Genomic DNA, 27,084 nt, shown 5'->3' with positions numbered 1-27,084 from the left:
CTTTGATAATATTTCTGAACTTAATCCATTTGTTAAAGGGTATGCAATCATATCTGAAAATGACAAATAACTTACAGTTATTTCATTCTTTCTAAAAATATCATAAATATAATGATAATCAATTTCAATGTGTTTACGTTTGGAACTATAAGCTCGATTTCTAATTGATGAGATAGAAGCCTGATTATCACAAAAAAATTTAACAAGTCTGTCGATTATATCCAGCTTCAAATCATTTATGAAGCATTTAATTCAGACGGCATAAGTTGTAGCAATGCTACAAATAATATACTCGGCTTCCATAGTATATCAAGCTACATAACCTTGTTTCTTGCTAGACCAAGAAACACATCCACCTCTAAAGAGGAATACAGATTTTGAGGTTGATTTTCTATTTTCTGAGTCTCTTGCAAAATCTACATCAGAGTACCTAGTAACTTCTAAGTTGTTAGCTTGGAAGAACAACTTGTAATTTTTAGTTATCTGAACTTGTCTGAGTATCATTTTTATAGCGTGTCAATGAGCCATCTCAGGATTACTCTGAAATCTACTTACAAGACCATATACATTACTCAAATCAGGTCTTGTATACAACATGACATAATTTATGCATCATATAGCTTAAGCATATGGAATTCTTTATATTTAAGCTTTGTCACTATCATTTAATGGACACATTTTCTTTGACAATTTCAAGCCTTTACATACGGCTGCATCTATGGGCTTGCAATTTTTCATCTTAAATCTCTGTAAAATACTTTCTAAATAATTTTCTTGAGATAAACATAGAAATCTCAAACTTCGATCTTTTTGTTATTTTAATGCCCAATACATACGAGGCTTCTTCCATATCTTTCATCTCAAAATGAGAACTTAGCCTTGATTTGGTATGGATAATCATATCAATATCATTACCAGCTATCAAACTAGCATCTACATAGAGTGACAATATAATAAAATTACTATCATTATTCTAGACATATACACAATGGTCTAACCTATTGGCTACATAACTAATTTCAGTGATTGTATTATGGAAAGTAATGTATCATTGCCTAAAAGACTGTTTTGGATCATACAAAGATTTTTTAAGTTATATATTTTGACTTCTTGGCCTTTAACTACATATTCATCTGGTTGTTTCATGTATGTATGTTCTTTTAATTCTCCATTTAAGTAAACTGTTTTGATATCTATCTGAAATAATTCTAGATCATAATATGTAACTAATGCTAGGATGATCATAATAAATGAAAATTTTGCTACTGGAGAATAAATCTCTACATAATTTATACCCACCCTTTGGGTGAATCCTTTTGTTACCAAGCTAGCTTTATATTTATCAATAGATATATTTGCATTAAGCTTTAACCAATGACTTTTCTATCTTTAGGGAGATCAACCAACTCCCAAACTTGATTTTTTTTAATAGAATCAAGTTCATCATCCATAATTTGAGTCCACTCAACTGGGTAATATGAGCTAATAGCTTCACTGTAGCTTTGGTTCATCTATTGAATCCTCACTCATTGAAGAATAATAATATTCATTCGTAAATACATAAAATTCTTCTAAAGTAGTAGGTGGGGCTCTAGTTCTTTTAGGCCTATCTAGTATACTTGATTCAATTGAATCATTCTCACCAATTGTAGAGAGAAAGTATGAAATAAGGTCTTGGAGATCCTCATCTTTATCAATTTCATATAGGCTTACTTAAAATATTTTTATCATCTATATTTTTTAAGAAATAACCATCACTGTTGTCTACTAAGGATCTAGTCTCATGGTTGTAGAATCTATAGCCTTTAGAATTTTCTGAATAGCCTATATGATGAGAGGAACGTGCAACTCAAGATGCAAGAGGGAAAAATAAAAGATGCAGTATCTTGTGATAATGAGCAAAAGATATTGCATCATAATATCAGTGAAAATCACAAAATTTCAATAAAATTATCAATGATAAACAAATAGAGTCTCGCAGCCTATTTTGTTTTGGATGAATTACAATCAATAAGCAAGATCCAAGTAAATGATCAACAGGATTCTCAAAAAAGACAAAACAAAAATTCAAAGAAGTATGCTACTGGACTAGTTTGAGATAAATGTAAGAAAACCAGTTTCATCCCTTTATCCTTTTTACTCTTTATTATTCTGACATACCTTAGTTCTTTTATCAACTCAAACACCAAGATTTGATAATAAAGAGAGAGGAGGCGGAGTTAGGAATACTAACGGGGATTACAATGGAGGGTGGATAAGTGTATGCATAAGGGTGTTGGTGTTAACGGACCATGAAAGAGAAAAAAACAAAGAGAATGGAGTTAAAAAATTTCAGACTGTTAAATTTAATATTATAAAAAATTTACAACGAGATATACGAGAATAACAAAGCACAATATCAAAGTTGCTGTAAATTAAACTCTGGAAAAATAAATATGTGTTGATTCAATGTTGGACGTTTGATGAGAAGATATGCAAAACACCAAGCTCCCAGGATTAATAGCAGTGTCGTGAGACTAGGGATTACAGAAATCGGGCTTTACCAAAATAACTGAGAACTAAACAACAATTATATGTGTGTGCCTGTTTATGGTCATGAAAAACTTAGTTTTATAGAGATGGAGGAGGCCGTTCTCCAATGTTCAGTTTATTCTTGGAATCTCTGAGAAACGTAGCCTTCTAATCTTGGGAAGTGGGTAGTTATCATCTATCTGTTGGATAAAGGCATCTTCTCTCTCTAAGAAATATTTTAAGTGATAAATATTAACATTAAAATAAATTATAAGAGAGAAAAATATGGGACATGTGAGGCCCCATAGCCACTCACACGTACCAACAAGCCCTTGTCCCCATATAGGGTCAGGCCAGACAAAAAGTAAATGTATAAATATCAAACAAAAATAAGAAAAAATAAAAAGAAAGAGGACAGTATTGTGCCAAACCGAGCTGGCACTGGCCCTACCCCTAGCTCAGCCCTTGAGCCTTAGTTTATGGCCCAAACCCCGCTTTCTTATGCCCGGGCCAGGCCGCCCGGCCCATTGTCAACCCTAATGTAGCGTAGTATGTGGGTTGGTGGTCTCTTTATTGAAACATATGTTACATGTTCATAGTTTCCCTTGCATAATAAGTCCTGCCCTACTTATTATTCTTGAGCCCAAGGTTAAAGCTTCATGTTTATCCATTTTTCAAAGTGATTAGTGGCTTTCCCCATATAAAGTGTCAATATATGTCCCTCCATGAGTGAACAATCTAAACATGGAGGGCAGGCCACTCTGAAAAATGATTCCAGGAAACTAGAAGTGGACTCCTTGATACATAACATTGATCTTTTCGGGGTGTAGAGGACCCCTTGCAAGATCTTAATGATATTTTTCAAAAGATCTTAATGATATTTACATGATCATTAAGGTAAACACGGTGTAGAGGTCAGTCCATCAGTCGATGTAGTGGATGCTAGACTCGTAAGTGATCTGCTTGAGGAGAGTGAGATCTGTTATCACTATGAGATGAGGTGCATTAGATGTAGTGGAAGCAGGAAAACATCGCTTCGTAATCTATCATGGAGTTGTTCATCTGTTCGTAACACCAAATTAATGGTCTGTCCACCAGACTATGGCTGAAGGGGCCCATCATCTTCTTCCTTCGAACCTTGAGTTCTAGGACCATGAGGTGGAAGCTTTTGATGTGGTGTCGGGGATCACCTTGCTCATTGAACTTGGTGCAGAAATCAGGAAGGATAAGCCCGATGGATGGAATTTGTCATTGATGACATGGTTGAAGTAGGAAACTAGGAACATATTATTTTTTGCGCTCAGCTCAAAATCCCAGTGTTCTATTTAAAATTAACAAAAAACATGTGAAGAAATGGTTTATTGAAGAAAGAGTACCGAGGCGCATAATGGAACTGCATCATTAGTTATAATACTAGGTTCGACCCCTCCCCAGGTGGTGTGAAACACATAGAATATGTTGTTAATTTCAATAACAAATGATTGACCTTAGCATTACCACTTGCTGGCAAGCAACTTTTGTTCACAAATCACGTGGTTCGACTTTTAATAACCGATGAGGTTTTTATAAGGCGCACAACTTGTGCTGTACAAGTAAGGCGCACCTCTATTTTTTTTTTTTAAAAGACATATTTCTGCCATAGGAAAAACATAATGGCATGAAATCTACATTCAGTCTTAATATGAAATTTCAAAATTAAAAAATAATAAAGATCAAAGAGATCTACAAACATTTAAAAGAGATCTACAAACATTTAAAATCTTAAAATGGAGAATCCAAATAACTTGTATCAAAATGAACTGGTTTTAAGACTTAAAATCCTTTAAAACCGCTCGTTTTTACCAGATTTTTTAGTTGCACGTTACTTATGTAGTATAAAGTTATAACCTAATTAATTTTTTTCCTTTAGTAAAATGGGTTGCTTTTGTGGCTTAAATAAAACTTGTTATTTTATGTTTTTATTATTCCTTTCATGTAGCAACAACGTTTCATAATCATTTCTTAGGTGCCTACACATATTAGAAGGGCAAAGGCCCAATGAGTCATTCATGTACAAATTGGTGTGACAGTACTCAAGCCAAGGTTTGAGTTTGAGGCAGCCTAAGAGGCGGCATTTCAATTGAGACTTAGATTTCGAACAAGGAAAAGAGTTTTGCAAGGAACCTCAATCATTGCTAGAAAACAAAAATCCAGGCCTCTCTCTCTCTCTCAGAAACAGACCTGTGTTCATAGTCATTAAAAGTACAGTGATTTATGTGACAAATAATGATAGAGTTAACATACAACCATTGCTAGTCAACTGCTTCCTCAATATAACGCAGCTGGGTTTGCATAAACTATGAAAGCCAAAGCTATTCATATATTCCCAACTACAGAGTAATACCAGAAAGCTTTCAGAAATGAAATGGCACAGTTTTTTCTCGTAATGATAGTGTCATGTAAACTAGAAGATATTATAACTTCATCCTCAACAGAAGCCAAATTCAAAACCAAAACCAAAACAATTGTATATTACAATATTTTTCATAACAACAAACAAGAGATTCCTAAATAGTCCAATCAAAAGGTTGACATTACCACAATCCCAGAAAGTCATAGTAGCCTAGTCCAATCAAAAGTTTGCCACTTACGAGCAAAACTTGAAAGGGCTTGTTTTTGGGCCTCAACTGATTGATGCTCCCTGCACCTGTACATATCTTCCTATGGGAGACTTAAGTATGGATCTAATGATGTTCAGGCCCATAGTGAGCTCGAATTCATATTCATCATCAATTACATATACAAAACCCTTTTCCAAACCAAATTCGACATGGAAATAAGGAAAGCTTTTTGGGATCGAACGACGCAACCCTTTGACGCTTGTATCTATAAGTTTTATCGAATTGGGCTCGCTCCATACTCCATTGAAACTCTCAATTGCCTGCAAAATAACATTAGCTTTCAGATTTCAATCACAAAAATAGCTCATCAAGTGATTTTAAAATCCAGGAATCGAAAAAACATGAAAGAACGAATTCCAAACGTTACCATTTTATCACCAATTGTATGTTTGGAGAAAGCCACTTAAGCTTAGCTTAACTTAATTCGCAACTAATTTAAGTACACTGAAGAGCTAGAAAAATGGTTTATAAAATCAGGCTATCAATTTAGTGGCCTGAATTCTTACTTATATGAGTTCTATTGTCAAGCAAAACTTAAAGAATGCAAAATGTACATAAGATACTACTCAAGAAACCAACCTCTTCAAAATACATGGTGGCTTTAGGGGAGACATCACGTGGTATAGGTACACATTCAACCAAGCAGTGACGCCGCCGTTGTGGCATTACCATTGCAGTCTCGATGAAAATCACATCCTGTCCTTGTTCAGCAAACATTCTAATGAGACATTTTTTGAAGGTACAGATTTCATTCCATACATCATTATCAAGGTTCCGAGTCGATCCTTCATGCTGCAAATCAAGGGATAACATTAAATGATTGATGCTTTCACATCTAAGCCAAATCAAACTTCAAGATAGCAAAGAGATGGCAGACACCACTAGCAAAAAATAAAGGAAGTCATGTATACACAAGAGTCCTATGGAAAGAAATGAATAGGTGAGAAAGGGAAAGTATGCCACAATCCATTTGACTGTGGAAACCGTTGTTCATATGGTCATCATCATCATCCAACCGTTGTTCAAAGAGTCATCACCATCCAAGTACACTATGGATAGTGATGGAGACAATGGGACCCACCAAACAAGACAACCAAGTGGTGGATCCCAATCTCTCTCCAACACCACTCATCATTCCATGGACAAAGATAAATACCCATCGGTCAACGGCTTTATCATAGTCTGATGGATTATGGTGCACATCCCCCAAGAGATAAACATGACCAATTTACCTGCATTGGCAAAATGCAACAATGTCCGTCAACAACAGGTCGCCATGGTGGTAGCATCAAGTATGTGAAATTAGCAATGGATACGACAAGATGTTTTGGTCTATTGGGATTCTCAAAGCATAAACGGCATCGCTCTTGTTGGGTCACTAATAGCTGCTGGAAACTGGTATTCTCTGTTAATTTTTGCCCTAATGCAGATTTTCCTTTTTGCTTTTTCTTCTTTCTTGGTGCTTGATCAAAATCATACTCATCATCTGCCTCTTCATATGTTCTGAATTGTTTATTCTGAACTATTCTCTTGGCCAGATGCATGTCGGCGCCCCCCTTTTGTTTCGAGTATAAATTCCCCAGAACTTTGTATATAAGAATGTGCAAGGAAAATTCAGCAAAGAGACATATAGGTGTACAATTTATATTGTAGAAAAGAAAAAAGACAGAGAAAATGTACAGTGTTTTGCTCATAACAATTTTTGTACTGAGAAAACCATGAACAATGAAAATTCATCATAAGAAGCATTCAGCATTTCTAATGTGAAACAAAGGTAATTCAAAAATGTCATATTTACCTAGTGGAATTACCCTGCATGACAGTTTTGTGCTCTGGATTCAATGTGGAACTCATGGTCTTCTGAAACAAAATACAAATATGGGGTTCTTAGGTTAGATATAGTTGCTTAAAAAAGGATGGTATAGATATAATTGTAAAGCTATGGATGATAATGGTACATACAATCATAGAAATGTAGAAATCTGTAAAACCATCGGTGTGCACAAACATAACCTTAAAACCATCAAATAAACAGTATACAGGATCAAGAAAGTAGCTGATAAAGTGACAAGTATAACATTCCAAAAGCCTTTCTGCCTCTTCATGCCTCCCTCAATTCCTTAGCAGCCCACATGTCTGCACTCCATAGTTGATTACTAACCAAAGATTCACCACTAGTACCATCGTGCTCGTTAGAAACTATTCTAGGTTAGCTAATTTCATTTGAAGATTCACCTCTAGCACCATCATGCTCGTTAGAAACTATTCTAGGTTCACTAATTTCATTTGCCCGATTAAACCGAGCCAAGAAACTAGCATGATAGGAAAAACTACTAACACTAGAAACAGCTGCTGAGAAAACCCTAATATCTTTTTCAATGGCGGACATACTTCGCAGCTCTAGATTTGTCCATGATAAAGAATCATCACATTTTGGTGCTCTCAAATTGGGATGGCAAGAAGATACATCCCCCAAAGTTTCCTCCTCGCTTCTCTTTCATCATGGGGAACAATTCCTCCAGCATCTGTTATTCCCCTCTTTCTATCCTTGATTAGAAGTCAATGAGCCTGAGCAGGAGCAGCCTTGGTAGAAGGCGATAATGAGTCCATTTGAACAGCAGAACCCCTAACCCCCTTCAATTACCTGGAAAAAAAAGGAGGAAAGTGAAATATTATTTGTAAAACATCTAATTATGTCTCACATGGCCAAGGTAACAATTCCACTTGCTAATGTGCTTACAAATCCAAACTTTCAAACATATAGTTTAGAGAAGGAGGGAGAATATGATTTGCCCTTGTTTTTTTTTTTTTTTTTAATCGAGTATCAAAACAATAAAACAGCTGTTCCAATTCCAATTAGAGAACTCCCTTACAAAACAATGAGAAGTAAAAACTACGAAGGCACCGATCTTAAATTTCATAGTTTTTCACATAGATCGAAGACCGATTAATCCAAAAACCACATGAGATGAAAACTATAAATAACAAAAATTACAAATCCGAAGATGTAGGGGCATAGAACGAACAACAATGGCCTTCACAATAGAACAAGACATCAATAAAACCAAAACCCACATGTGGAGAAAACTAGAAACGAAACCTAGAAAATACAAATAACAAAAATCATAAATTAGACGATGCAGTTCAACAAACAAGCAGCAATGGCCCCCATGAATACGCATAGTCTACTGCAGAAAAAGTGACCTCTCATAGTAGAAGAAATCGCAGGCAATATCAAATTATAAAAAATAAATCACAAATAGGAAGCATTAATGAACACGAATCATCAAACAACAGCTTTGAAGAATTCTTAATAATAATAATAATAATAATAATAATAATAATGCAGGTATAGAGACTTATCTAGAGAGATGTGGAAAAAGAGAGGGGGACTTTATCTAAAGATAAACCTTTTAAAACACAATTATCGCCAAAATGAAAAGTGCTCTAATTCTATCTATACTATACTTACTATACTTACTACATTATTAAACAAGAATTAAAGGATGGACATGTATCACAAAAATAGGAAGGGACCCATAATAATAATAATAATAATAATAATAATAATAATAATAATAATAATAATGCAGGTATAGAGAGTTATCTAGAGAGATGTGGAAAGAGTGAGGGGGACTTTATCTAAAGATAAACCTTTTAAAACACAATTATCGCCAAAATGAAAAGGGCTCTAATTCTATCTATACTATAATTACTATACTTACTACATTATTAAACAAGAATTAAAGGATGGACATGTATCACAAAAATAAGAAGGGACCCTAATGACACATTCTTTATATTTAAGGAAGAGAAATACTAAAATTTTGTGCCTGTGGAATAGAGATTTTAAAAAGAGAGAGAGAGAGAAAGTAGAGATTCTAATAAAACAGAAATATTGTTTCCCTATCTTAATGAGAAATATGAGAAATATTTTATCCAAACTATTACCTAAAATTTATGCATGAAGAGTAGAGAAAAGAGGATCTCGATATATTTCTAATATTTTATGTATGAAGAGTATATAAGAGAGAAAAAGTAGAGTGAGCATGAGGTAAAAGGGCAGACACATGGTAAAAATAAGAATAGACCCTAATGTTATAGAGATTGTATGACATATTCACCTTGAAGAGAGAGACTAAAATTCTGTAAGCATAAAGTAGAGATTTTAAGAAGAGAGAAAGTAGAAATTTTAAGAATAGAAAAATATCGTTTCTATTTCTTATTGAGAAATAGGAGAATTTTTTTTATCTAAAGAGGACATCTATCTTTTTCTACTATTTTATGCGTGAAGGATATATATTTTGGAAAAAGAGATAAAAAGTAGAAATTTTAGGAAAAAAAAAGACATTGTTCTAATATCTTAATTTGAGAAATAAAAAATTTTTCTCCTATATTTTGGTTCAAACTTCCTAAAATTGGTACTTATCACAAACTAAAATTCGAGAGAGAAAGATATGAAGATATATATACTATCCATACATTTCTAAGATGGTTTCCATATCTAAAAAGATTATCCTTTCAACCATGATAGTATCTCTCCATGGAAGCATGCCCTACTTTTCTCTTCTTTTTTTCTATTTTTTTGGTTCAAACTTCTCACCTGTCCCCAACTAAAATTCAAGAGAGAAACCTTTACTACATTATTAAGTAAAAGTTAAGGAGTGGAAACGTGGCGAAATAAAAAAAAGATCCTAACTCTATAGAGGTTGTAGGAGACATTCTCATCTTTTAAAAATAAGAGAAAAATAGGGGGAGTACACATATTTTTGAAGAGAGAAATTAGCCTCATTCTTTTTTAAGAGAAAGAAATAGCAAAAACAGCCATCTTTTTTAAAAGAAAAAGAAATATGGAGTATCCATCTTTTTTAAGAGAGAGTACTTCATCAATAATCCCAAAAGTAGTGTGTGGTACTTCATCAATGATCATATCTCCTAAAAAAATACATAAAAATTGAAAGATTTTAGAAAATAAGAATAGAGAAAAATATTAGGAGAGGCTCACGTGGGGGAAGAGGGGGTGAGAGAGAACTCCTAATAGTAGTGTGTGGTACTTTCTTCAATGTCGAGAGAGATTTTAGATACAGTGGAATTGAGAGATTTTAAGAAACGAGGGTAGAGAGATATTTTAAGAGAGGCTCTCATGGAGGGAGGGAAGAGGGATGATGGGAGAAAGAGAAAAGCCTGATACATCACAAAACTTCTAGAAATTATCACTTTTGAAAAAGATAAATTTTAAACTTAAAAAATTATATTTATAATATAAAAACAAATATAGGGATGGAGAGATTTAAGGTGATAAGGGTGAAAAGAAAGAGATCTCACGTATGGGAAAAGAGAGAGATACATAAATCTTACAATTTTGAAATTGTCCATAATATAAAAGATATATGAGAATTGATAGATGTTAGGAGATGAGGGCAAAGATATTTTAGAACATATGGAGCACGGGGGAGAGAAGGAGAACGATGTTGGAAATTGGTAAAGGATTGGGTGAATTGGGGGCAAAATTTTGGGCACGCAGTAGTGCTATCTCAATATAATATTTATGGATGAAAGAAATGAAACTACCACAACTTTTTTGAAGGTCATGAATTACAACTTTGTTCGACTCGACCACTTAAACAGGTTGAATTTCAAAATATGATAGCAACATATTATCTTTTTGCTTATCACTCTCAAAGTGCCTTACATAGTCACCAAATCAATGCCTACACCGCGGCCATCATAGGATGACTCCACCAACGAACCAACTCAATCATACAAGAGATGGATAGAGGATCACTATATATGGAAGGATTATATCCTAAATGCTTTCAATGCCTACACCGCGGCCACCATAGGATGACTCCACCAACTCAATCATACACGAGATGGACGGAGGATGACTATATATGGAAGGGTTATATCCTAAATGCTTTGGCGGGCCTGATCTATAACATGTATGGCTCCATTGGCACGCAAGAGAGCTATGGAAACTACTTACGACCAAATACCTTACGGATGAATCTGGTAACAACAGAGTTTTGATTTCTAACTTCTTAAGTTTTAAATTCATTGAAAACAAGCCTATACTCTATCAAGTATATAAATTGCAGCTTGTGGTCAGTGAACTTAAATATTGTGGTATTTCTTTGAATGAATATTTCTTAGTAGGCTCAATAATTCATAAGTTACCCCATCTTGGGGAGAGTACCAAAAGAAGATGAAACACAAGAAAGATGACTTGATTTGGTTCAACTTCAAAGATCTCTTCAAACTGGAGAAGATAATAGATTTAAGGAAAAGAAAGATAAAGCAATTAATTTTCACTCTAAGCCAAACCTTATTGTGCAAAAATCAAGTGCTCCATATAACAAGAATCATTTCTTTTCTAAGGTCTATAATAAAAATTATAAAGACCAAAAGTCTATTGCCAACAATAATAAATAAAAAAAGCGACTTATTATGTATGTGGAAAACCAGGACATTATTCAAGGCGTAGGTGGAAACTGCGAGGGGATGATGGAATGGATAGGAATTGGGGTGTTAAGGGTGGATGGAGTGATTGAAAGATGAGGGCAGATGGGAGGCTAGCCAAGTACTATCAATTGTACAAATAGTATAAAAATAAATTCATTGGTCATCATATGGCAATAAGCACCAGAAAGCTAAACAATTATATTTGAAAAAATAAATGTAGATGCATTGGATAATCAGGATTGTGAGAGAAACGACTCAAGTTGTTATACCGTAAGAGCCACTTTAGATTTATCCATTGGTAAAAAAGGGAGGGGAGCTATTGTGCCATTTTATTTTATTTTGTCGGAAACTTCGGCCCATTTTTTTATGACGGTAGAAACACCCTTCTACATTAAATAGAATCAGAGCTTAGATCCACGAACGAGATCCAAGACAGATCAATAACCTCAATGCTTTTGGATGGTGCAAATCGGAGCTTAAATCAATAAAATCCAAAACATATCCATAAGCCTTAGAAGGCAAGAAAAGGGCATGCTCGAGCAATACAAATCAATAGACTTAAGCAATGGACAATAACTTGAGATCTTTTTTTAGAAAGAGAGATAAAAATGCTAGGGACGGCTGAAAGAATAGAAATGGGCTTGAAAGAGTGACACAACTGGTTTTGGATGGTACATATCCAAAATCAATTCAACAAGTCAATCATAAACCGCTCGCAATCAAGAACATACATGATTGAGCATTAGCAGATTCGAGCAGATAGAAACAAGGTGATAATGATCCAGGGCTCTAAAACCATACAGAATAAGAAGAAATTTTATTTATTCAACTTGCGGGACAAAATCTCATATATATGTATACAGAGGTAGTTACATTATACAGCTTGGGTAATATACAAAAAAATAAAAGAAAGAAAATATCCTAATATCGCTTGCATGATCAAGAAAAGATCATCCTACCTAGTACAATTTGTGTGATATGTAGAATAAAGAAAAGATACACAATTCGCAAGCACAAGGTTTTCCAATGCTGAAATTGTATTTTTCAGTGGGATTTAAAATTGCGGCTTTACCAAATTTTGTAAAGCCAAGGCCTTACTAAAACAGCACCTATCAAGTGCATGGACAATGATGCTGAAATTGTAGGGATTTTAAATTGCGGCTTTACCAAATTTCGTAAAGCCAAGGCCTTACTAAACAGCACGTATCATCTCACTCATGCATATGTGAAAGATAAATTTACAAATACATTATTGTTGTCCTATTCCATAGTATGATGCTAAGCCATGATCATGAGTGATATTGTGCCAAAAATTAGAAGATTGTATTGTATTAGGCCTGGTGGGAATGAACGCTAAAGCACCAGGTTCAAGGTTCGAATTCACACGCTTACCTGTAACATTAAATTTCCACCTCAAAACACCACATTCAATCTTCATAAAAGCGTGCTCTTTGTGGCTAAGAATATATGTGGTTCTCTTATCTAGTGTTCCTTCTAGAGATGTCATGTCATCATAACATGTTTTTAGGTAAAAAAAAAGAAAAAAAAAAAAAACCTCATACGACTTCATCAATCTAGTATAGAAAAGGACATGCATCAACTTAATGTCCCAAGTTTGTTTAGGCCTTTGGAAAGAATTTGGTCATGACCTCAAGATGTATGTACGAGGAAAAGAAAGCGATTTTAAGTCCTAGAACTAGTTCATCATATGCACATTATCTGGACCATCCATGTTAAAAAAAATTGAGTGTTTATAAATATCTTGGATACACCATTTTTGGATCTTTAGATTTCATAATGAGGTGTGAAAATCAATTTTTAGGCTATTGTTTTTCTGGTACCCGGTGCGCCTTTGCTTGATATTTAAGGCCGACACCTTCTACAAACAACACTACCCTTTTAAAATGCTTCTAGTTTTATATTACATTATTTTCAAAAAAAGGCCCCTACCCTCAATTTTATGTTGAAAGAAGCATAATAGCATCATCATCATCAGAGCCTTATCTCAATCATTTAGGATCGGCACATTATCGTTCTACATAATAACATAATAACATAATAGCATGTTAATACTAATTTTTTAAAATATGTTTTCATTTCTAATTATAAAATGGTACGGTTTGTATAGAGACTAGGTTCTAAACAATCAAATTAGAGCCTACTTTCAAATAGTATCGAGAAATGTGGTTTCAATACTAAAAATCTTTGTGATAGCCTTAAAATACATTTTTATTTTTATTTATAAAGTTTAAAGCTTTAAAAATAGTGTAGATCGACAGATCTATGAAAACTTGAAAATTTTTAAAATTCGTGATCCAAAAATGCAATACAAAATACACTATTTTCAAAACTTGAAATCCATTTTTTTCTCATGTCCATATAACTTGATGTCGAGAAGATCAATTTGAAGATATTTGAGCATCAAAACAACATCTTCTAATGAAATTTTTTGAGGTAGGCTCCATATAACTTGATGTCGAGAAGATCAATTTGAAGATATTTGAGCATCAAAACAACATCTTCTAATGAAATTTTTGAGGTAGGCTCTAATTTAATTGTATAGAGCCTTGGTTCTATATATACTTTTCCCATTATAATATATAAAGCTTCAAAAATAATGTAGATAGAGCAGATATATAAAAACATTAAAATGTTGAAAAATGACGGTCCAAAAATGCGTTACAAGATACACTATTTTCAAAACCTGGAATCCATTTTTTTTTCATATCCATGCATCTTGAGGTCGAGATGATCAATTTGAGTATATTTGGGCATCAAAACAACCTCTTCTAGTGAAATTTTTGATGTGCGCCCTAATTTGATTGTTAGAGCCTCGCACTTGCACAAACTTTTTCCTTAATAAACTCCCCATAAATTACCCCAAAAAGGCCCTTCCCTCATATATGTCTGTAAAGGAGAAGGAGAGTTCCTTTCTAACTCAATCATGAATTTAAGTGACTTTTAGATCATACAAGTAAATTTCTAGGTGAGGGACAGATCTGACTCCAATAAAACCAAATAAATAGTGATTTTTTCTCATTTTTAGCATTGACATTCTCCAAATTGGATAGTAAATATTAGTTCATTCCAATCTCTTTTTAACCTCCTGCATGTCCATAAGAAGTGAAAAAATTACTGCATCTTGCCTTCAAAACAGATTATCTGATCGTCTGCTTTTGTTTTATCTTGTGGATTTTCACAAAAACTTATATAACATACAAAACATATGGACCCTACAAAGATCTCGATCCAGTCTTCTAAACAAAGCATTTGATGTAACAAACAAAACTGAAAACAGAAGAGGGAAAGAGAAAAACTGAAAACAGAAGAGGGAAAGAGAAAAATCTATTTTCCAGGAACACTGGAAATACATTTATTCTATGCCTCTAGCTCAGATAGAGAGACCGATGCAGGCGGATCGCCGCGCCTCGTTCATATCCCTAACTCCTGTTGCACCTCCCACAGCTTCTTTGCAGACGCTCTGAGCCGTTTGGTCTCCTCCTCTGTAAGCTCCACATTCACCACTCCAATCACCCCGTTCCTCCCCAGTTGTGCCGGCAAGCTCAAAAACACTTCCTCTTCAATCCCATGGAATCCCTTGGCCACCACGCTCACCGGCTGTATCTTCCTCTGGTCCCTCAGGAGTGTCCCTGCTAAGCTCCCCACCGAGTACCCAATCGCCCACGACGTGTACCCCTTCAGTGCGATCACTTCATACGCGCTCTTCACAACACGCTCGCGCATCTCTTCAAGAACCGCATCCTCGCCCTTCACCAACCCCACGATCCCAACCCCGCCGACACTGACGCTCGACCACAGAGCCACCTGTTGTTTACAAAATGCAGCATTTTAAGCCCTATTTCCAGAGAAGAGAAATCCAATCCAACTGTAGTGTTAACTGCATGTTATTGGATACTGCAGAAACCACTTTGAATCCAATTGCAAGTTTAAACTGCTCAAATTCACTGTGTGTACAAACCTCAACATTCCTCCATCAATGATTGGCACAGATGTCTTAGCAAGACAAAAATGACATGGATCGAAATTAAATGTTTTACTAACTCAAAATGCTTTCTAGAACCAAATTTAGTTATAACAAAATGAAATGAAACGAAATGCTAGAAGAGGATATGAATTTTGGATTTGGGAAATTAGACAACATTCCAATAAAATTCCAATAAATTAAGTAAAGCATACTCATCAGATCATTGATAAGCCATGATAACCATTGTTAATTTACGTGTTCATCAGATCATGACAGTAAATTCACACCACAGTGGGGGGGGGGAGGAGGGGAATTGAGAACTCACAGAGCTGTCGCCGTGCTCGCCGACCATGTACGCCTGCACATCGTGGGCGTTCACCCTCAGATGCTCCGCAATCATAAACCTGAACCTGGAAGAGTCGAGGTTGGTCCCCGATCCGATCACCCTATTCGCCGGGAACCCTGACAGCCTATACGTGACATATGTCAGCACATCGACCGGGTTCGAAACCACGAGTATGGTCGAGTTCGGGGCTGCGCGAGCAAGCCGAGGCACGATCGCAGATAAAATCTGAACATTTCGTTTCAACAAGTCGAGCCTGGACTCCTCGGGCCTCTGGCGGGCCCCGGCGGTGATGATGCAGAGGTCGGAGTATGCGGCAGAGGACACATCAGTAGAGGACTTGATTGTCGTTCGGGGGAGAAAGGCCGCGGCATGCTGCAGGTCGAGGACCTCTCCGCGGAGCTTGTCGGCCTGGGCGTCGATGAGGGCGAGCTCGTCAGCCAGGTGCTGGGAGAGGATGGCGTGCACGATGGCCATACCGACGTTGCCCACCCCAACGACCGTGACCTTGGTGTGGCGCTTTGTCGGCGATGGTGGCTCCGTGTCATGAATTGGGTTCAGGAGAAGAGCATGAGCGGCGTCGAGCCCGTTCTTGACTGGTGGCAGAGAGGCGGAGGCGGCGGCCATTGGAGCAGGATTGCAGTCGCTGTTCTTCGTATGTTTGGGTTGCAAGTTTCACTGGATATTTTTGTTGGGGGCTGGGGTCATTTTATAGCGGAAGGGAAAAGCGTTGTTTCCACTTCCCAGTTTCCACATTTGAAAAGTATGGAATTGGTGTGAAACCGAAAGGAGTACCGTACGCACAGGGCCACTAGTTTTGGAACCGAACCACGGTTTTTTAATTGAAACCAGTGTCATAAGTGGGCCGGTTTAGTCATATGTTAGTGTCGGATTGGATTAGGAAGCTAATATAAAAATATATTTAAAATTAAATAAAATAAAAATAAAAATTTAAAAGGACAGATCTAAAAGAGACTTAATAAAATAATAAAAATTTAAAAGGACAGATCTAAAAGAGACTTAATAAAATATTTAATATACATAATATATATATATATATATATATATATATATATATATATATATATATATATATATATATATATATATATATATATATATATATATAAAAGTCTTTCCAACGTCCATAGACGAAAATAAATAGTGATTTCGCCTACCCTCATCATCATCCAAATTTTATTGCGTGGTCACTGCTATATATAAGTCTTTCCAACGTCCATAGACGAAAATAAATAGTGATTTCGCCTACCCTCATCATCATCCAAATTTTATTGCGTGGTCACTGCTGTCTGGTAGTGTTTTATTTTTCATTTTTTTCTACAAATCGGAATGACCTGAAATTTGAAAGGTATTTACATCTTACTGAGGTGCATCTAATAAAAATATAAAAAAAATTATCTGTAAAAAATAAATTGAACAAAATACCCTCAAAAAATTTCGAGAGTATTTTTTTCATGTAAAATATTTTTTATATAATTTTCAAAGATTTCCCTATTTTTGATGAATACACGCTCCAAAATTTAGATCAGTTCAATTTGTAGAAAAAATTTGGAAAATGAAACACTATCGGACAATCGTGACCGCGCGATGAACTTTGGACGGTGATGGGGGTAGGCAAAATCACTGTTCATTTTCGCCTATAGATGTTGCGTAGTGCTTTTCTATATATATATATATATATATATATATATATATATATATATATATATATATATATATATATATATTTCTTTATTGAGAAATATTTTTAGGTGTTTAAAGTGTTGATGAATATCAGTTGAAAAAATAAGAACATCATCAATATAAACTAGCATATATGTCATATAAGGATTAAAAACATCATTCATAATTTTCTGGAATTCAGATGGCGCATTTTTTAAACCAAATGGCATTACATTCCATTCGTATTGACTAAATGGAACATTGAATGCGGTTTTCTAGCGATCCTTTTCATTTATTTGTATTTGTCAGTAACCTGATTTAAGATCAAATTTTGAAAAAATGCAAGCATTTACTAACCTTTCTAATAAATCTTTTTTATTAAGATATCTGATCCATTTAAGAACTTTATTTAATGGTTTATAATTAATAACTAATATTGGAACTCCTCATTCTTTTTCAACATTATTTTCTACATAAAAGGCGGCACAATTCCATGGAGATGAGCTTGGTCTGATTAATCCTTTTTGTAATAGAGATTTTATTTCTGTGTGACAAATTTCTAATATTTTTGAATTCATCTGAATTGGTCTTGCTTTTGTTGGTATTTTATTTTCAGAAAATCCTTCATCATATGGAAGAGATACTATATATTTTTGTCTATTCCGAAAGGCATTTGGCAAATCACTACATATTTCCTCTTCAAATTGTTGTCTTAGATTTTCAATTTTTGATTTTATTTCAGGAAGTAATAGTTGGTTTTCAACTGCTTTATATTTTATCTCAGCTTTGAGCTGATATAAAAAATTCTCTTTATTTTGTATGTTTTGTTTTATATTATTTATTTCTTTTATTTTTGGTTTATCAATAAATTCGAATTTTACTTTTATTCCTTCAATCGTTGATTCTATTCCAGTATGATCTATAACAATAGGATATAACAAACTGATAAAAGGAGTGCCCAAAATAACAGCTTGGTTAAGTCCTTTTACCATGATGAATGGTAATTTTAGACAGATGTCATTATTGCATATGGCAGCATTTGATAATTTATAATTTATTTTCAATTTACTTCCATCGGCTGTATTTAGAACTTGAGTAGTTTTATCAAAATATTTTGTAGGAACGAGTCCTTCATTTATACAATTCAAATCGACACCTGAATCTATCAAGGCCATAGAATGATATTCATTGTTGACTATGATTTTTACTAAAGTATACCATTTTTTATTTAATATTTTATTAATTAAATTTATCTGAGGTTCTTGTTTATTGTCTGATGATTCTGGTTGATCTAATATTCTATCATTATTTAGTAATTCATCAAATTCTATTTCTTTATCTTCGAAATTATCGATCAATTCATTATTTAATTCTAATAACCTAATTCGATTTTTTAAATTATTAAGGTCAGTTTTTATCTCATTAACTTCGTGTTTTAATTCAGCAATTGTAGGTTCTTTATGAGTAATATCTTTCTGACCAATTCTTTTAAGAATTTCAGAGAAACTATATTCTTCTGGTGGTTTGATTAATGGAGTTGGTTTATTCCTAGTTTTTGCTATTTGAATGTATTGGCTGAGTATTGTTCGTTTATCTTCAGTATTAGGTAATTTATCTATAATTTTTAGAATTAAATTGTCTTCTTTAATAAGAGTATGACAGGCACATTCGTTGTTATTTGAAGATGTCTCATTCAATAAATCTCCATCTTTTATTATTCCTATGTCTGATTCTTCATCAGAACTGTCTGAATATGAGGAAGATGTTGTACTAGTATCATTGTCATATAATTGAATAATTTCATATAATTGATTTCGTACATTTTCATCTAGTATTAGAGCGTCTATCTTTTTCTTTATATTGTAATTATTTTTATAATGTCCTAATTTTCCCATTTATAGCATCTGGGTATTTTTCTTTTATGCCTTTTATATTTAGAATTTTCTTTAGGATTTTGTTCATATTTTTTGTATTTATGTTTTTTATATCCTTTTTTATAGGATCTGTGTCTCTTTTCTGCTTTTATTCGTTTATGGGGTTTATTTTGAAAAAGATTTAGATTATATCCGAATTGTTCACAGAAATCACCAAGTTCTTTATGACCAGTCATCTTTTGTTCATCAAGTTGTCTTTTGAGTTTCAAGTCAATACAAAGGGCTAAGCCTTCTGCACATATTTCGGCTGATAATTCGCCAAGAGTATAGAGTGGATATGGTATGATCCCCCCATTTTTGGTCTTACGTTGATTGCGGATTTTTTCAGCAACGAGATAAGGAAGACCAAAAATAAATTTTTCTTTCCAATGATCGACACTACTATCTTCACGGATAAGGAGACGAGAGAAGAAAGCATCTTTATACCATTTATAGTGAGAAAGGGTTGGACATTTAAGGTTAGAAAGGAGGTCTTCTGATCTGGCTTCTAGTATGGTAGTACTTCCAACAAAGTGTAAGGTTATAGTATAGATGAGGGTATTAACAGCATCGCTTTCGGCTTGGGCAACATCTTGATTGAATTCATTTTTAATATATGATTGTTTAGTGGCAGTTAATATTGTTTTGATGTATCATTCAGGTGGAAGTCCCACCATCCTCTGAGCCATCCAATAAATCCACAGATAATAGCTTTGTCTACATCTTAATCATGGGCTCCAGAGACCTTACATGCAGTGGCATACATGGTTATGTGTTTCATTGTATCTAGAATCTACAGTTCAGACATTCCGTCTATATTCCAATTAACAGTAGTTCGTCCTGAATAGGATACAGTATGGGATATAAGGTCTTCTTCAAATTGTATATCAACTGAAGTCGGTCTAGGATAGTACATTCTAGTTTGAGATGTGATTCTCATTTTTTTACCATAATCTACTCGACTGATATTTTCTTCTTGAGTAAAAGCATCTTTGATATTAGAAATAGTATTCGGTATTTTAGGTATTTTTTGTAATACCATAGCTGCTGGTTCTGTTATCTTTATTATTGATTCTTTAGTTTTTCCTTTATCCTGAATATCTAGATTCGATAATTTGGTAATTAATTGTTGTATTAGTTCAGAAGAATGTTCTTCTTTCATTTGAAATCTTTCTTTATTAATTAGAGGAGGAGGTTTGAATAATATTGTTTTTTTCTTTTCTTAAATTTTCTCTTGTGGTTGTCTGATAATATTTTCTATTCTGGTAGTATGTTTCCCTATAGTTTGTAAAAATAAATTTGTGTAATTATTTTGCTCTAATATATGAGGTAATAGTTCTATTTTATGATAATGTTCTCCGGGAAGTGTTTTAAATGGAGTGGTTATAGTTTCTAATTCTTCTTGCTTATCCTTTCCTTGGATTTTTATACTTTCTTTAGAAGGACGAATACTTCGAATCGGTTTCTTTTGATCTGTAGTATATGTTTGATATTGATTTTCAAGGCTATAAAGTTTATTGAATTCAGGGATTTTTACTCCTTTTAAAGGTAATGTAGTTTTAAGCCATTCAAAGAATCCTAAGTTTATTTTTTATTTTTTCAAGAATTGATTATATTTTTTATGAGTCATGTGTATTAATTCTTTTGAGAACGTAGTTAGGTACCAATTTCGTAAATCTTTATTACAAAAAGGATTAATCAGGCCAAGCTCATCCCCATGGAGTTGTGACGCCTTTTATGTAGAAAATAATGCTGACAAGGAACGAAGAGTTCCAAGATTAGTTATTAATTATAAACCATTAAATAAAGTTTTTAAATGGATCAGATATCCTATCCCTAATAAAAAAGATTTATTAGATAGGTTAGTAAATGCATGCATTTTTTCAAAATTTGATCTTAAATCAGGTTATTGGCAAATACAAATAAATGAAAATGATCGCTATAAAACCACCTTCAATGTTCCATTTGGTCAATACGAATGGAATGTAATGCCATTTGGTCTAAAAAATACGCTATTTGAATTCCAAAAAATTTCAAATTGTTGTCTTAGATTCTCAATTTTTTATTTTATTTCAGGAAGTAATAGTTGGTTTTCAACTGCTTTATATTTTATCTCAGCTTTGAGCTGATATAAAAAATTCTCTTTATTTTGTATGTTTTGTCTTATATTATTTATTTCTTTTATTTTTGGTTTATCAATAAATTCGAATTTTACTTTTATTCCTTCAATCGTTAATTCTATTCCAGTATGATCTATAACAATAGGATATAACATACTGATAAAAGGAGTGCCCAAAATAACAGCTTGGTTAAGTCCTTTTACCATGATGAATGGTAATTCTAGACAGATGTCACTATTGCATATGACAGCATTTGATAATTTATGATTTATTTTCAATTTACTTCTATCGGCTGTATTTAGAACTTGAGTAGTTTTATCAAAATATTTTGTAGGAACGAGTCCTTCATTTATACAATTCAAATCGACACCTGAATCTATCAAGGCCATAGAATGATATTCATTGTTGACTATGATTTTTACTAAAGTATACCATTTTTTATTTAATATTTTATTGATTAAATTTATCTGAGGTTCTTGTTTATTGTCTGATGATTCTGGTTGATCTAATATTCTATCATTATTTAGTAATTCATCAAATTCTATTTCTTTATCTTCGGAATTATCGATCAATTCATTATTTAATTCTAATAACCTAATTCGATTTTTTAAATTATTAAGGTCAGTTTTTACCTCATTAACTTCGTGTTTTAATTCAGCAATTGTAGGTTCTTTATGAGTAATATCTTTCGGACCAATTCTTTTAAGAATTTCAGAGAAACTATATTCTTCTGGTGGTTTGATTAATGGAGTTGGTTTATTCCTAGTTTTTGCTATTTGAATGTATTGGCTGAGTATTGTTCGTTTATCTTCAGTATTAAGTATTTGCATATTAAAACCTAAATAATTCCCATACATGGTTTATTCAAATAAAAATGCCTGTTTTTGAAAGATTCCCTAGTTGGTTCCGATACTGGTTTTTAATCTGGGGATCAGGAGCTCAAATCTTGCCAGATCCCTTTAAAAAAGCTCAAACAGCATTTGCTGAATACAATGGAGTTGATGATGATATTGACTATCATCTTTATTTTATAGCTACATATCAAATACCATGGATAGTAAAGTGAGAATATGGGTTAAATGAAAATATTCATAATAATTTCGAATATATACCCCGTTTGGGAAAAAGAATATCGATTCGATGGTGGGATGTTTTTAGTATGGACCCAAATATGATAAAACCCAAAAGAATACCTCCTGCTACGCATGATCATCAAAATACTCCTAAATTTGACCTAAATACTTTCGCCGAATATATAAGACAGATGCGAAAACAATACCCCAGAGCTACTAAAGACGAATTGGAAAATCGGCTATTAAAGATTATTCAAGAAGAAACTTCTGAAGCAACCTCTTTTCCATCCGAGCCTGATGAAGACTTCAGCCAACAGCCCGAATAGCTCGGCTCAGCCCATCAACTTGTACAGAATACCAGCCAGTTGTATATTCATCCATTCGTACAGCTATCCAGCAGAATCCACAGAAAAGACAAAAAGAAATAAAAAAGAAGACAGATGGCATCTGTCGTACAACAGAAGATGCTCTCCGTACTTTATTGGCCGACAAGAAATATTCTTACTTTAAGTCAGATGTAACTTTTACTTTTTCTTTAAGTCATCTCCAATTTTTTATTTTTTTTTATGTCATATCAACCTTTATTTTTAAGTCACCTCTGACTTTAAAAGATTCCTCTTATCTGCCTTACCTCTACGTACAATGCGCACCCCTTTCTTTTCCAAAAGTGATAACAGCTCACAACTCCACCAAAAAGATTCCTTCCTGTCCTTTCTTAGCTGTATGTCTAATCCTCGGAACGCCAGCTCGACGCACTTGATCACTCATCCTTGCCTATAAATACTTCCCCTCTCTTGCATTTGAAGCATCAGGGAACTATCATCTTCTTTGCTCTTTGCTCTGAAAGATTTTGCCTGCTCTTTCTCTCTCGCTCTCTCTCAAAGCTTCTGTGTTGTCTATCTGTTGCCTGCAAATTTTCCAGGCAAGCCTTTTTCACAAGTAAGGTCTTTTCATTAGTCTTTTAGTTTTATTTATGTGTGACTGTAATATACATAGGTTACTATCGTTCTGTTCGGATGAATGGCAACATTTTTCAAGTTTCTGCCCATGTAACTTGTAAGTGATACGCTGTCTGTATTTAGTCTGTAATTTGTATCAGTTTGCTGTACTATTTACAGTACTTTGTTTAAAGCTGTATCTATATTTTCTGTATTCTGTCTAATATCAATAAAATTGTTTGTATTACTGTCATGCGGTTTAAATTAATATTTAGTGTTAAACTATTGAATAATACTTATACTACTTGGATAGTAATAGATATTTTTGTTGTTTCGTTCATCATTATACTATTCATCTTTTTATACTACACTTCTCTTCTTAGATCATTATTAGATTATAGCACCCTGTTCTCTATGTTATTAAGATAAAAATAAAATTTTAAGATTTTGAGTTGATTTTAGATGATTTTAGATCTTGGTTCACTTTGGTATCAGAGCCATTAGCCATTCTTAAAATTTACTGTTAGATTATTTTTAGCTGAGTATAGTATTTATGAGATAAGATTATAATAAAATTAGTTATTTATATAGTATTCCGAGAGTTAAGACTCATTCTCGCCCAGTCGCTAAAAATCATTTAGGCCAATGAGAGCCGTTCAGGTCGTACAATACATAAGAGGTTGACTAGAGTCATTATCCGTACCGATAAATAGAGAATTTTATTAAAACCTTATCTAATAAAACACTATCATATTCTAAAAATACTCTAAGAGTAAAAAATAAAGAAGAAGTAGTTATTGAGAATGTTGAACAACAAATTCAAAATTGGAATATACCTAAGGTCCCTATAACAGACGTATATAAAAAAGGAAGCTTTAATCTAAAAATTGGATACGCCATTAAAACCGTTGAACAAAGTTTACCTGTTCAGAATGAACAAGAAAATCTTCAACGCTTAACAAATAAAATTATACAATCTCATAAAAATAAAGAATACCAATATCTTCATATAGGATTAATTCAGGTAGTTGTTAAGCCTTTAACAAGATTAGGATTAAACACTTCAATTCTACTATGCCTAAGAGATGAAAGATATAATAACTTCTCATATTTCACTATTAGGAATAATTAAATCCAGTTTATGTAATGGACCAATTTATTTTAATTGCTTTCTTAATTATGCTATATCATTACATGACCCTAATTTACTTAAAGTACGAACTTTAAATATTAAAACTCAAGGATTTGATATGTTACACGGATAACAAAATATAGCTATCTTCTATCGAATATATTACAAAGTAATGACTACTTTAAGCCCAAATGTTATACAAATAGATACGAAAGGATAAACTACTTTCTTCCAAACGAATATTGACAGATCAAATGTTATTATTCCTAAAACAATACAGTGGTCACAAATACAACTTCCACAAAAATGGAAAATTCAGACTTCAAATCCAGCAATTAAAACCCCTCAACATAATATTCCGAATCAAATAATTGAAAATGTAGATGGAGAAGTAGAAATATTATTTAATACAAGAACTCCTTCTTTAAAAATAAAAGACGATAATTATTTTTCCTTGTCCAAAAATCCAGCCAAATTCCTATCATCTAGATATATATATATATATATATATATATATATATATATATATATATATATATATATATATATATATATATATATATATATATATATAGATTCTCCACAAATAAACTGAAAATATATAGAGCCGAGTCTAGAAGGGAATCAATGATTTGCTACACTAAAATGACATTATACTACAGTACCCCGATTTACCGATCCGGACGGTTCTTGGCTGGTTCACTATTTTTGCACGTTTTTTTTTTTTTTTGACAAATTTTATCAAACTTTATTACTAACTAAATCATGATTACAACTTTGAGTACTCATTCAAAATCGAAATGGAATCCATCGACTCCACTCTATTAGCCAATCCATGAGCAATACCATTAGATTATCTAAACACATGCTGGACGGATAGCGATAATACCCCTTCTAAGTCCAAAACTTGGCCCCAAATCAATCGCAACATCCAAGGAACACGAAGTTCCTTTTTGCACGTATTTTTTTGCCAGTTCACTATTTTTTCTACACAATAAAATGGCGATCCAGACTGTCGATTAAAAGATCCAAATCGATTTCTACAATGCCCAATCTTTGTCACAATCCGTTTTTTAAATCACTTATTGATAACAAGCAATTTGATTGACTTAATTATTGGTTGAAGTTTAAAGAAAGTTTAAGATAATTTTTTATTTTGTGCTTCCACGGGAGTATGCTATCGATGCATTGGGGTAAAATCCAATCTATGAGTATTTTTATTAACCCAAATTTTTATGGATGTAACGTCTTCAACATAGAGACCAATCTCAAAATGAAAATCTTTTAAGTCTCACTATTTATATGCCAGAGAAAAATAATGTCTCAATATTGAAAGAGATCCTCCAATTTTTGAAGGGCGAGATCAAAGTATTGAAAAACTCAAAATCTAATTTTTTTGGATAATAATAATAGTATAAATTTTAGATAGATCCCAAAATAAATCTTCCAAATTATGCCTTTTCCTCAAGGGAGTACGTATCAAGTAAATGCCCATAGGGGAGCACACTGTACAACTCTAAGATAAATTACTTGTCAGGTTCAAACTTCAAATAGTGCTTCAAAATCTAGATCAACAGTCCAACTGGCCATCCCCAATCCAAATTCACCTACCGATTCGACAAATTAGACCAATTCTCTAGTGTGATAGTCGGTCCAAAAAATAATACAAAATACAAAATAAGAGGAAAACATATAGTATAAAGGAACGAGGTGATCTAGCAATCCAAATCACCCCCGTAAAGTTCTATTTCTATGTAATTGTATTTTTTTTATTTTTTATTTTTTCTACATCACCAATCCGAATGATTAGAGAACAATCGTTGTCACTGATCCAGCCAATCTAGATTGCGATCAAAAGTTAACGATCCATCCCACCAATCCGTTATTTTATACACCGATCTCAAAAGTACATTTTCTAATTTATGAGGGTGGTAGTACAATACCATGCCTACAAAGTATTGATCCGGAATCAAAGTTTTTAGGAAGGGGACCGTTTGAACACGCGCTCCTTCTAACTCGCACTTAGGTTGAAAGAGCACTGGAATAATGAGGCCCGACGCCTCTATAGCCTATTTAAAAGGGGAAAAAGCTTATATAGAGCCGAGATAAACAATCAAATTTAAGCTTATATGAAAATTTTATTTAAGCTTATATGAAAATTTTATTTAAGCTTATATGAAAAATTTCACTAGAAGAAGTTGTTTTGATACCCAAATATCTTCAAATTGATCATATCAACATCAAGATGCATGGAAATCAGAAAA

General features: G+C 33.4%; 2 protein-coding genes across 7 annotated transcripts; both read right to left on the bottom strand.

Moving 5' to 3' along the window:
- Positions 1 to 4,740: 4,740 nt before the first annotated feature.
- Positions 4,741 to 8,337, bottom strand: LOC18433409 (uncharacterized). Of its 6 annotated transcripts, none has more exons than XM_020666900.2 (5): positions 7,134 to 8,337; positions 6,970 to 7,031; positions 6,404 to 6,756; positions 5,751 to 5,963; positions 4,741 to 5,431 (listed from the first exon to the last, which is right to left on the bottom strand). In XM_020666900.2, exons 3-5 carry the CDS (start codon positions 6,713 to 6,715, stop codon positions 5,174 to 5,176), a joined length of 783 nt encoding a protein of 260 aa, XP_020522559.2. In that variant the 5' UTR covers positions 6,716 to 6,756; positions 6,970 to 7,031; positions 7,134 to 8,337; the 3' UTR covers positions 4,741 to 5,173. The 6 variants fall into 6 exon arrangements, 5 of the variants coding, with proteins under 5 accessions (XP_020522559.2, XP_020522558.2, XP_020522553.2 ...); XM_020666899.2 differs by having other exon boundaries at positions 7,510 to 8,337; XM_020666894.2 differs by having other exon boundaries at positions 7,563 to 8,337.
- A 6,438-nt stretch (positions 8,338 to 14,775) lies between these two features.
- LOC18433408 (Lactate/malate dehydrogenase family protein) lies at positions 14,776 to 16,645 on the bottom strand. The gene is made up of 2 exons (XM_006843499.4): positions 15,944 to 16,645; positions 14,776 to 15,458 (listed from the first exon to the last, which is right to left on the bottom strand). The coding sequence occupies exons 1-2, from the start codon at positions 16,586 to 16,588 to the stop codon at positions 15,066 to 15,068; spliced, it is 1,038 nt and encodes a 345-aa protein (XP_006843562.1). The 5' UTR covers positions 16,589 to 16,645; the 3' UTR covers positions 14,776 to 15,065.
- Positions 16,646 to 27,084: the final 10,439 nt, after the last annotated feature.

Source organism: Amborella trichopoda, chromosome 8, assembly GCF_054954075.1.
Source record: "Amborella trichopoda isolate Santa Cruz 75 chromosome 8, AtrichopodaSantaCruz75HAP2 v2.0, whole genome shotgun sequence".
Lineage (NCBI taxonomy): Eukaryota > Viridiplantae > Streptophyta > Magnoliopsida > Amborellales > Amborellaceae > Amborella > Amborella trichopoda.
Note: the sequence above shows the minus strand (reverse complement) of the source record. Positions and strands in the feature narration are given on the sequence as shown.

Bases quoted from the DNA above. Each gene is read 5' to 3' on its own strand.
- LOC18433409 (XM_020666900.2), bottom strand. From the start codon at position 6,715: ATGCATCTGGCCAAGAGAATAGTTCAGAATAAACAATTCAGAACATAT. The intron at 5,964-6,403 runs GTAAATTGGTCA...CTTGATTTGCAG, and splicing joins GTTGCATTTTGCCAATGCAG to CATGAAGGATCGACTCGGAA. The intron at 5,432-5,750 runs GTTGGTTTCTTG...GTTATTTTGCAG, and splicing joins CCACCATGTATTTTGAAGAG to GCAATTGAGAGTTTCAATGG.
- LOC18433408 (XM_006843499.4), bottom strand. From the start codon at position 16,588: ATGGCCGCCGCCTCCGCCTCTCTGCCACCAGTCAAGAACGGGCTCGAC. The intron at 15,459-15,943 runs GTGAGTTCTCAA...TGTAAACAACAG, and splicing joins GCGAGCACGGCGACAGCTCT to GTGGCTCTGTGGTCGAGCGT.